The sequence below is a fragment of the Cinclus cinclus genome, chromosome 19 (assembly GCF_963662255.1).
Source record: "Cinclus cinclus chromosome 19, bCinCin1.1, whole genome shotgun sequence".
Lineage (NCBI taxonomy): Eukaryota > Metazoa > Chordata > Aves > Passeriformes > Cinclidae > Cinclus > Cinclus cinclus.
Window position 1 is genome coordinate 10,671,682 of NC_085064.1, and position 11,542 is coordinate 10,683,223.

Here is an 11,542-nt window from a genome sequence, read left to right on the forward strand (position 1 = left end):
GGACGGATTTGGGAGGGGTCACTGGGGAGGGATGGTCTTCAGGAGGCCTGCGGGGAGGCGTGGTCTCTAGGAGAAGGGTCTGCAGAGGGGGACTGTGGGGAGGGGAGGCTTTTGGGAGGAGGGTGTGTGGGGAGGGAGAGTCTTTGGGAGGCGGGTCTGTGGGGCGGGATGGTCTTTGGGAGGAGGATGTGCGTGAGGGATGGTCTTTGGGAGGATCTTCGGGACGAGGGATCTTTGCGAGGGTCTCTGGGAAGGGATGGTTTTGGGAGGGTTTGCGAGGAGGAAGGGTCTTTGCCAGAGCAGCCCCAAGCCGGCTGCCTCTGTCCCGAGCCTCTAGCCCCTCTGGGGTCCCCTTCTCCCTGCAGCTCGTTGTCCCCCCTACTCCCTAAGCGACCCCCTGGGACACGAGGTGGGCGGGTGGGGAGATCATGAATTTGTCCGGCCCCGAGCTGCCGGGAAGGGGCAGGGGCGAAGCTCCCGCCTGCCGCGCTCTGGCCGTCCCGTACCTGTGCCCGGAGCCCTGTCCGCCCCTCCGTGGGGCGGCGATCGGGGCCCAGCCCGCCCCGGCCCAGCAGAGAGAAGCGAAAGCGAAGCTGAGCCTCTCTCGGACGTCCGGGTCCGGCCCCGGCCGGGGCGGGCTATGGGCGCTGCCGCGGGCGGAGAGAGCGGGGAGCTCGGGGCTGCCGCTGCCCCACCGGACACCCGGCCCCGGCCTGCCTGAAACCCGCCTCTACCCCGCCTGTACCCCGCCTGTAACCCACCTGTACCCCGCCTGAAACCCGCCTGTAACCCGCCTCTACCCCGCCTGTACCCCGCCTGTAACCCACCTGTACCCTACCTGTACCCCGCCTCTACCCCGCCTGTACCCCGCCTGAAACCCACCTGTACCCTACCTGTACCCCGCCTGTAACCCGCCTGTACCCCGCCTGAAACCCACCTGTACCCCGCCTGAAACCCGCCTGTAACCCGCCTGTAACCTGCCTGTAACCCACCTGTACCCCGCCTGTAACCCGCCTGTAACCTGCCTGTAACCCACCTGTACCCCGCCTGTAACATGCCTGTACTGACCCAAAGCCACGGGACTCTGGCCACGGACAGGTGCTGGCCATGGGGACAGACAGGATCCCATGGGTCAGAGATGGCTCTCTAACCGTGGGGACAGTTCGGTTCCTGCCTGTGGGGATGGATCCCACGTGGATTGCTGTGGGGACAGCTCTTCACCTGTCAGGTCCTTCCTCCTTCTGTCCCGACCCCCTCTGCCAGCCTGGCTCTGCCTGCAGCAGGACGGTGGGGGTCCTGCAGAGCAGGGTGACAGCAGGGTGACAGGACAGGCTCGGCTCCTCATGGTGTTTGTGCCACAGGTCTGGCAGGGGTGTCTGAGGCTCTCGGAGCTCAGCTGCTGCCTCATCCCGGCGCAAGGTGCTCGCAGGCTCCGGGGGCAGGGGCTGCCTGGGATCTGTCCCCTCGCTGATCTCCGCCAGCAGCGCAGCGCCCCCGCTCCCGGGCTGTGCCGCTCCTCCAGCAGCGAAGTGGTTAATCCCTAATGCTCTTTCCACCCCGGCTCTCCAGCCCCAGTCCCGCTGCCTCCCGGACAAGCTCTCTCCTGGGCAGGTTGCTGGTCCGGGGCCAAGGGGAGGGCCACGCCGGCGGCGCAGCCTTTGTCCCAGGAGCGGGCTCCCAGCTCCAGGTACGCGCCGAGTCCGGGGCGAGCGCGGCGGGGCCGGAGCGGCGCCGGAGCCAACGGGGTGAGCTGGGCCAGGCGCCGGGGGGAGCCGGGGCCGGGGGCTGGTGTCCCTCGATGGAGCTGGTCTGGGAGCGGGCCCTGGGCAGCAGCGGGGGCGGTGCTGGGGGGAAACACGCTCCGTGGGCTGCTGTGCCAGGACGAGAGGGCCGGGGCGGCCACTCGCCACACGAGGTGCGCAGGTGCAGAGAGCAGAGGGGCACGGAGGGGACGGGGACCGGGAATGGAGGGCACTGCCAAGCCCCAGCGCTGGTGGGAGGTGGGATGCAGGGAACTGCTCTGCCTGGCAAGGATGCTTCTGGCAATTCATAGTCACCTTCTTTGAGCCTTCAGAACCCTTTTGGCTTTCAAATCCCAAGCGTGCCCAGTGGTAACTCAGCCCCCCATTGTCCTGAGCAACGAGCAGTTTAGATCCAGCAGTGGCTCTGAGCCTTTTGCCCCAATTTTTGAGCTCCTAATTCCTGTGCACGAGGGATGCTGCGAGTGAAGGACATCCTACAGGTGTTTGCAAACAAGTGCAGCCCTGGTCCAGCTGCTGGGCACAGCTGGAAACTTTCCACACCTAGAAATGGGCAGGCACTGTGCAGCCCCGTGCCTCCTCTGCAGCTCTGGAGGCATCAGCACCACCCTCCTGATCCTGCACAGTGGTAGCAGGTACTGGAGCTGGCCAGCCCTGGGATGCCATAGAAAGCCTGGGCAGATTGATCAGCTTCTCACACATTGTTTCCCACTCACTGGGCTCCCTTCCTGGGCCCTGTTCTGCTGCCTGGGAGAGCTGGCTCTATGCTGCCTTTTGATGTTGCCCCCTGTCCAGTCAAAATGGGAATTAGTCCCTATCAGCAGGAGTCCATTTCCTATCCCCTACTGCATGCAGCACAGTGCAATTTATCACAATTTCATGTCCTTCCATTTCACAGTGCCTAGGACAGAATTTTCCAGGATGTAGGCTGGGGACTTTTGCCATTGCTTTGTTTGTTACCTGGAGCAGATGAATCACATCCCAACAGCACAGTTATATCTGGGTACACTCCAGCAGGGCTGGTAGGACTGCAGATACAACAACTGGGGACATAGTTAAGTGGCTATCATGGTGATGCTGGTGGTTATCATGGTTAAGTGGTTATCATGGTGATTGGAGTCTGAGATCGCTTTGAATCGATCACCACTTTCATGTCTCAAAGAGGTCCTTAATGAGTCCCTCCTTCTATTAAAGGGACTTTTCAGCTGATTCCATATGATCTCTTCTGGCCATAGCCACTGTAGAGGGAAGGCTCCTGGCTATAGGACAAGGTCTGATAAAGGATTTTGGTGGCCCCATGTTCCATGACATGGGCCCAAAGAACAGTTGTTCTCATGCCACCTGGGAGATTGGTCACCCCTGTTCATTGCCAGAATGCTGACTCTAAAACAGGAATCAGCACCTTCTTTGACCTTGTCAAAGATCTTTCCTCTCCACTCACCTGGGAAAAGGGCAGGGGAATTTCTCAGGGATTTTATGCACTTGCAGGAAAACTGTGTGACAGCTCCATCTTCCACCCAAACCACATCTCTGGTGCCCAGGGCTCTCAGGCCATCCGCAGCTTTCAGCTGGAGTGTGAAGCGAGATCAGCCTGGCTCCCAGCAGGCATCCTGCCTTTGTGGCTCATGGCACTGGGCAGGGCAGTGAAGGAGGAGAAGGGAGAGCTGTGCATTTCAAATAGCACATCTGGGCCAGCTGTGGCATGCTGAGCACATGGATATCTCAGCTGCCCTGTGCTGAGGCTGTCACAGAGAAGTAGATTCTTTGCTTTGCTGCAGTTTCTTAGGGGTGTCTGGGGACTGTTTCTGCTGGAAGCTGAGCTCTGGACAGACAAATGGGAAATGCTCCAGTCCCCAAGGGCAATCACTGTGGGCATTCCAGCCTGGCTATGGGCTGTGTGCCCAGCTTCCTGCCTCTGCCCTCCTGCCTGCCCTTGGGGCTGCAGGAGAGGTGTGGGGATCACAACAGGCATGGAAACTGTCCCTGTGTGTCTCTTACATGCTGTGACATCAGCAAGAGCTGGGCCAGGCAGGAGACACATAGCTGGAGATGCTGTTCCCTGCCTGGAGCAGAGAGGACCCTCTCAGGGACAATCTGTGCCTGCTGGGCAACAGGTTTTGAGGTGGCAGAATGTGGGTGCTGGAGGGATATGGCTCTGCACCCCAGAGGGGATGGTCGCACTGGTACCACATCAGACCACAATCCTGCTCCCAGCTTGGAACTCCAGCTAGCCATGGCCAGGCTTCCCCCAAGTGATGCTGCTGTGAAGGAAGGTGCTGGCTTGCCAGCCAGGCAACAGTTTGAGCAGGGCAGTGGGCTGGGGTCCAGGCACAGAGGGACCTGAGGGTCTGCAACTGAGAAGGCAGGGCTGAAAAAACTGTGCTGAAAATCCTCCAAGGAGGGAGTGCTCAGAACATCAGGGTGTCCCAACCCTGAGGCTGCCAACAGCCCTACTGGGAGGGTTGCAGAGGAGCCCATGGATATTATCCTCTTCCATGCTGAGAGCAGCCATGCACCAGAGAATGGCTTCCTTGTCAGGAAGGTGAAAGTCCCATATCCATCCATGAGGTTTGAGCTGGGGGCTGGGGCTGTCATTGCAGGTTGGAGGAGGAATGGACTCCAAAGCCAAGGCCATTGCCTGTCTCCTGGCAGCCACCTGTGTCTGCAGTGTCATCGCCCTCATTCTGAGTGTTGTGAATGTGAAGGATGTGTTTCTTCCGCCCAGCACCAAGGTAGGGTCCTCAGGAGGAGCAGAGCTCTCACTTGGCTGCTGGCTATCTGATAGATGTTGGATTTTGCCGGGGTTTCAGGCAGATTGTGCTGTTTGTCACCAACATGGAGACAAAGCCCTGCACAGACTGGGGTGTTCTGGCTGAATTTGGTCACTGTGCCTGGCCCCACAGCACATGCAGCTTTTTCATCCCAAAGCACTGCCAGCTCCAGGGGTTTGGGACGGATCCTTCTCCCAAACAGACGTGGTGACTGTAATGCCACCAGACTTTTTCTGTCCTGGTGACCACCAGTCTTGTTTGGCCACTCAAGGTTCCCCTGCCCACCAGGAGCTCCAATGGCTCTCCTGGAGCTTCTCTCTTTCTGCAGCGGGTGATGCTAGTCATGGGGTGACCCCATGACCCCTCTGCCTTCCCAGTACGGTCTGGTGTTTGATGCTGGCTCCACACACACGTCCCTCTACATCTACCGGTGGCCTGCGCACAAGGAGAACGGCACCGGCATCGTCTCCCAGGTGGAGGCCTGCTCTGTGTCCGGTGAGTGTGCTGGGATTTATTCTCCCTCTCCATGCCCAATTCACCTCGGGCTGGCCAGCCTTGGTACTGCCCTGCATGGCTGTTCCACACACCGAAGCAGATTCATGCCAGATGTGATATATGCTAATTTATTTATTGGGCATTTTTAAATAACCAGGCACATTTATTCCTATTGCAAAGGAACTGTCAGGCTTTGGCACAAGTACAAGACTCTGTGAAGGAAATGCTCAGGGTAGACAGCAGATCTAGGATCAGATAAATAGTACATGGAACCAGGCTGAGGCTAGCAAAGGCCACCAGGCTAGGGCAGAGGTGCTTGGGCAGGGGGCAAGAGGGCTCAGAGCTCACCTTGCCCTCATGTCCCTCTTGGCAGTGGCGGTGTGGCAGTTACTGGTTAACTGCAAAGGTCTGGCTGAGAGCAAAGTGTAAAGCAAGGGGTGCCTGAGCTAATGGCAATCATTGAGTGCAAAGCTTCTGGGAAGATAAAGAGTGAGATTGCCACCCGAGAGCCTGTCCCTGCTGACTGCAGGACCATGCTGGGTTCTCAGATCCAGAGCCAGCCTCTAAAAATAGGGAGGCTATACAAGGGCACCTCTGTGAGCGTATCAGCACCATGTGTCCTTGCAGCAGGATGCAGGACATGCCACTCCTTCCTCAGGAAAATGGGGAAAAGTTGCTTTTCTGGTGTGGTCCTGCAGGACTGACTGGCCATGTCCAGCACTTTGGTGTCCCCAGGATCAGACCTGTTCTCAGCATCCCCAGCCACACCTGCAGCCCCCTCACACCTGCAGCTCTGACTGGAGTAGGAGCTCCTTTGGCTCCCGGGGTGTGTGGCCATGGCATAACTGCTGCCTCCTGGCAGGACAGCACCGAGCACAGGTCAGGGCTGAACCTGGAAAGATTGGGACTACCAGGGGCAAGCAACGAAGAACCCCTGTGGGATGGCTGGGTGGAAATGTCCCCTGCTGTGCTGTCCCTCTGGGGTAGCACTGGGCTCTCTCCATCACCGGTTCTCTGTGGCAGGACCCGGCATCTCCAGCTATGCAGACGACCCCGCGGGGGCTGGCACCAGCCTGAAGCCTTGCCTGGACAAGGCAATGAAGATCATCCCGGCCGAGCAGCAGCGGGAGACCCCCACGTACCTGGGGGCCACGGCCGGCATGCGGCTGCTGAGGTACCGGCACGGCCAGGCTGGCACCTCCCGGCCTTCCCGGTGCTGCCACGCTGCACCAGAGCCGGGGCTGGCGCCAGGGCACAGGGGCTGGGCCACAGGGGTGCTGCCCAGCCAGGCCGTGGGGATGGGCAGAGCATCCCTGTCTGCCGTGCCGTGGGGTGTCCGGGAGAGCTGCTGGCTGTGCCCGGGGGACGTGCCCAGTCCTGTGCAGCCCCAGGCTGGCAGCAGCCCCAGCTGCTGGGGGATGAGCCCCCTTTGCCAGACTGGCATGAACTTTCCCAGTGCTCTGGCAGAGCCTGGAGGCAGCGTATTTAGGGAGATGCCCAAGGCCTCGGGTGAGGGATTTGGGGTCTGCAGGAGCCACCTGCAGGCAGGGGAGATGTCTCCGAGCAGCTCCTTGGCAGGGCACGGCAGCCTCTCGCTGCCAGCCCGGCTCCCCGAGCTGCCAGCCAGGGCCTGCAGCAGCTGATGTGTTTGTGCCTTTGCTGGCAGGGAGGAGAACAGCACCAAGGCCGAGCAGGTCTTTGCCGAGGTGTCCAAGGCCATCGGGGAGTACCCTGTGGATTTCCGCGGAGCTCGGATCCTGACGGGGAGCGAGGAGGGCTCCTTTGGCTGGATCACTGTCAACTACCTGCTGCAGACGCTGGTCAAGGTGCAGCTCGGGGACAGGGCAGGGGAGAGGCAGTGGGGAGAATGTCCTTTTCTGAGCTACAGCCAGCTTGCCTTATTTGCAGAGGAGGGAAGAATGGAGCTTTGGGCCACTGGTCACCCAACCAAATGTCTGTCCCTTGTGGCCGTGGGCTGCAGATTCAACCCCATTGATGGGATTAACAGGATCTTTGTGTCCATCTCAGCCTGTCGTGTGCTAACACACGGGTGGATTTTGGGATCCCAAGGATATGGCAGTGGTATCAGCCTCTGGGTGATAGCATTCCTTTTTCCCTGCTCTGAGTGTGTGCATCCCAGCAGATGTGCAGCAGTCAAGAGGCCACACCTCAGTGCTCCGTGGAAGTGTGTGTGGGTTGAGGAGGATGGGGGCAGGCAGGGGTAAAACAGGGAGCCAGGAGCATATGGAAGGTGCCTCTGGGGCTTCTGAGCCCAAAAGTCCTTGAGAGAAGGGAGTGTGAGTGCGAGTGCGAGTGTGAGTGCGAGTGCCTGCAGCTCAGCCTTACTCTTGCTGCGTGTTGGGCCAGTTCTCGTTTGCAGAGAAATGGGAACATCCCCAGGACACCGAGGTTCTGGGAGCTCTGGACCTTGGCGGTGCCTCGACGCAGATCACCTTCCAGCCCGGGGTCCCTGTGGAGGACAAGAACACGTCCGTGTTCTTCCGGCTGTACGGCACCAACTACTCCCTGTACAGCCACAGCTACCTGTGCTACGGGCAGAGCCAGGCCCTGAAGATGCTTCTGGCAGCTCTGCACCAGGTGCCACGGGGCACGGGGGCTGTTCAGCCACCTCCCAGTGCCATGGCACATCTGCCCCCTGCAATGCTGGGTGTGCCTGTGGACAAAGAGTTGGGAATTGGCAGAGGCTTGGACTTGATCTAGGGAAGCAAAAAATGCCCTCATTTGGATGGAAGGTGCTGGTGGTTGCCAGCCAGGGCTCCCTTCTCCCCACATCTTGTTGTGCAGTGGCATTTTTTGTAATTTCCTAAGCTCAGATGTATCTGTAGGTTTTTTGCTCTCACCATTCTCTTGCCCTTGCTCCACTTCTGCCCCGAGAGAGGCTTCCCAGCACAGTCCCTGCACAACTGGCCGGAGCCCAGTGCTGTGGGAGCTAGGGGTGCTCAGGGAGCTGACGGGTGGGATGCATCCAGTCCTCCTGGGGCGTAGGTCCTGCTTTTTGGGATGGGCTGTGGGATGGGTCTCAGTGGCATGGCAGCCCCATTAATGGCCCTGTCTCTCTCCAGGCCAGCTCGAGTGCTCAGATCTCCCACCCCTGCTACCCCCGGGGGTACCAGGAGAACCTCACCGTGGCAGAGCTCTACAACAGCCCCTGTGTGCATGCGCCAAGCTCAGCCAGCCCTGGCCATGTCCTCAGGGTGATGGGGACAGGGAACCCAGCCGAGTGTGGCACGGCCGTGCAGAGACTCTTCAACTTCAGCTGTGGGGCGCAGTGGCCGTGCGGGTTCAATGGGGTGTACCAGCCCCCTGTGCGGGGACAGTTCTTTGTAAGCAGCCTCCATCCCTGCACCTGCCGGAGGGTGAAGGCAGATACTGGAAGTCTCCTCTGCCACTGATTTTGGAAAGGGGTGGGAAGAGAGGGATCCTCGGAGCTGGTTCGATGTGCAATCCTCTTCTATGTTTAGATGTGGCTTCTGCCTCCTGCCATGTCCCAGCCTTCCTGAGGAAAATGGGAAGACTTTGTCTAAGGGTGCATGTCTGAGCTAGCTCAGAGTGCAAGAGCAGCCCCAGGGCTATCAGCCAGCTGTGAGACTTTCTGATAGACTACCAAGGGGGTGCCAGATGCAGAACCCTGGGAATTACTTGGGACTGTCCCCCCAGGCAAGAGGGGCCCTTGGGTCTTTTCTCAGTTGAGGAAGGAATTGTGGTTTTCACCATGTCTCTTTACCCCACAGGCCTTTGCTGGGTTCTACTACACCTTCCACTTCCTGAACCTGACCCGCCAGCAGTCTCTGAGTGAAGTCAACACCACAGTCCTGTCCTTCTGCAGGAGGAGCTGGACAGAGGTGAGGGCCCTGTGAAGGGCAGCCAAGAGCCTTGTGCTTATCCTGTCCAGAATGTCTGCCCTCAGAGCACAAGCCCTGCCATTCCATGGGCTAGGGAAGGTTTCTGAGCATCTCTTTCATTCCCTGTTGCACTGTCCCCGCTGGCACCACAGCTGGTGCAGAGCTTCCCACAGGATTTGAAGTACCTGCACACGTACTGCTCCGTGGCCATTTACATCCTGACGCTGCTGCTCGATGGCTACAAGTTCAATGAGCACACCTGGAGCAACATCCACTTCAGCAGGCAGGTAAACACCTGCGGGCAGCAGGAGAGGATGGACATGTTCATGGGCAGCATCTCTGGAGTGCTCTGTGCCAGAAATGTGTCCTTGTTTCATGGCTGCTCCTCAGGGATCCCAAGAGAGCTTTACTCTCTCTTAGCCACCCCCAAACCTCTGATCCAGCTCATGTCTCACTTTCCCTGCCGTGAATGTAGCTTATTTTAAGGAGGTCAGGGCAAAGCAGAGCAGGATTTGGCCACTTTGGTCTCTGCTGTTGTTATCAGAGGGGTGATGGTGGCCCCATGACCACGTTGAACCGGAGTATGGCCTGGCCAGAATATTTCCAGGATGAGAGGAGACAGCCTCAAGTTGTGCCAGGGGAAGCTTAGTTAGGTACTAGGGATTTTTTTTTTCAAGGAAAGGGTCAGGCTTTGGAACAGGCTGCCCAGGGCAGTGGTGGAGTCACCATCCCAGGAAGTGTTCCAACGTGTGGATGTGGCACTTGAAGGACATGGCTAAGTGATGAACGTGGTGGTGGTGCTGGGCTGATGGCTGGACTTGATGATCTGAAAGGTCTTTTCCAACCTTACTGATTCTGCAGCCAAATTAGAAGGATTACAGGGATGGAGGAAAGCCCAGATCCAAAATCACATACAGGTCACAGAGGCACACCTGAATCAGAACAGTCATCCATGTTCAGTTGTCCCTTAGCCCTGGGGGAGGGGCGACAGGAAAGCTCTTTGTGCAACTGCTGCTGGCAAGATGAGGTTCACCACAACCTGGTCTCCATGTGAAATGGCAGCTGGGACAGTTCATGGGAGAAGTGCCCCTCAGCCCCTCACACCAGGCTGCTGAGGCCTGGGAGAGGTGCTTTTGGATGATGCCCTATGTCTTCCCTCAGGCAGCAAACACAGACATTGGGTGGACACTGGGCTTCATGCTGAACTTCACCAACATGATCCCTGCTGAGGCTCTGCTGCATGTCAAGGGCCACCAGCCCAGCCTGTGGGCAGGGGCTGTCTCCTTCCTCGTGCTGGCCATTGTGGCAGGCCTGGTGGCTGTTTTCCTACAGTGTTTCTGGAAAACAAAGTAGCTCCCAGTCTCCTGACTAGAGGCATCCTGCCCACTAAACCAGGCAGGGAAGTGGTGCAGAGGAGGTGGAAAGTGGAAAAGAATGAAGGCATTAGACCCATCTCCATTGCTCAGGAGATCTGATTGGGTCATCTCTGTGAATGTGGTGTCAAAGGTGTCTTGATCTCTCTCCAAGACTCCTTTAATCTGACTGTGAAACCTGATTGAGATTTGCTGACTGGATGAAGCCAGAAAAATTCAAACTAGAAATAAAATCAGTTTTGTTTTTCAAATATGAATGTCACTGCTCGGCCTAGCACAGTTTCCTTGGCACTCCCAGTCCTGCTGGGCTACTCTTCCATCAGCCCTGGGAGGCAACTGGCAATGAAGAGCTGTGGTGGGCACCTAACTCTGAGCAGAGGGATGACATAATCTGTGTCCTGCCCTGTGCAAGATGAGCAATATTTTTGTAGTATGTGACAAAATCTCTTCCCAAAGACACTGTCAGCTGCCCTTAAAATACTTACTGGCATATCTCAGTAGAAGAACACAAGTGAAAGTTGATTTAAGAGTTGCCAACTCTGGCTCAGGGTTTATTTTATATTCAAGCTACATAGCCAAGTTTTGTCAAGACATCAAATCCCGAACAGGCTCCAGCTCCAGGCACTTGAGTGTTTTATTTAGATCAGCAAAGCCATGCCCAGCCCAGCTGCAGGAATTAGACAGGGCTTTCAGTCCTTGCAGCACCAGCCCAGCACTGCACTTTCCAGCCAGCCCTTTCCCCAGGGTCTCCAGGGCTGTCTCACAGCCCAGAGCTGCTCTGACCAGTGGGGATTTCCACAACTGCCTCTTCCCTGTGCTCCAAGATCCCACCTTGGCCTTATGGCTTAAGAAAAGTGTCAAAGGCATCTGGCGAAGAAATGGTCAGGTCCATAGACTATTTGCTATGGAAGACAGTGGTCCTAACTCATGGTGTAATCCCATTAATCCCACTGCAAACTGGTTCCAAAAGCCTTTTGAAAGAGCAGCATCTCTGGCTGGTGGAGATAAAGTTATGTCACCTGAGAGCCTGGGGAACAGGTCTCTGCCCCTGCTCCCAGCCAGCTGCCCTTGGCTTCAGGAGTGAGACAGCCTTTGCAGCCTCAACATGAGCAACAATGGGGAAGTGGAAACTTTCCACACAGGGGAACCTCTTCCTACCCAGAAGCCTTAGCTGCCATGTGGACAATTCCCACAGCCAAACCCCAAAGCCCTCTCCCTTGCCTTCTGCTCTGCACAGACACATTTTTGGCAGTGTAAGCATGAGGTCGAGGAACAGGCTG

At 57.7% G+C, this 11,542-nt stretch overlaps 1 protein-coding gene across 1 annotated transcript; it reads left to right on the forward strand.

Moving 5' to 3' along the window:
- Window positions 1-4,372: 4,372 nt before the first annotated feature.
- Window positions 4,373-10,242, forward strand: ENTPD8 (ectonucleoside triphosphate diphosphohydrolase 8). The gene is made up of 9 exons (XM_062505672.1): window positions 4,373-4,492; window positions 4,909-5,026; window positions 6,050-6,200; window positions 6,693-6,852; window positions 7,394-7,624; window positions 8,110-8,370; window positions 8,779-8,889; window positions 9,042-9,176; window positions 10,051-10,242. The coding sequence occupies exons 1-9, from the start codon at window positions 4,373-4,375 to the stop codon at window positions 10,240-10,242; spliced, it is 1,479 nt and encodes a 492-aa protein (XP_062361656.1).
- The last annotated feature ends 1,300 nt before the right edge of the window (window positions 10,243-11,542 follow it).

Excerpts from the sequence above, each read along its gene's own strand:
- ENTPD8 (XM_062505672.1), top strand. The coding sequence starts at position 4,373 with ATGGACTCCAAAGCCAAGGCCATTGCCTGTCTCCTGGCAGCCACCTGT. Across the intron at positions 7,625-8,109 it reads TTCTGGCAGCTCTGCACCAG|GCCAGCTCGAGTGCTCAGAT; the intron begins GTGCCACGGGGC and ends GTCTCTCTCCAG. Across the intron at positions 9,177-10,050 it reads ACATCCACTTCAGCAGGCAG|GCAGCAAACACAGACATTGG; the intron begins GTAAACACCTGC and ends GTCTTCCCTCAG.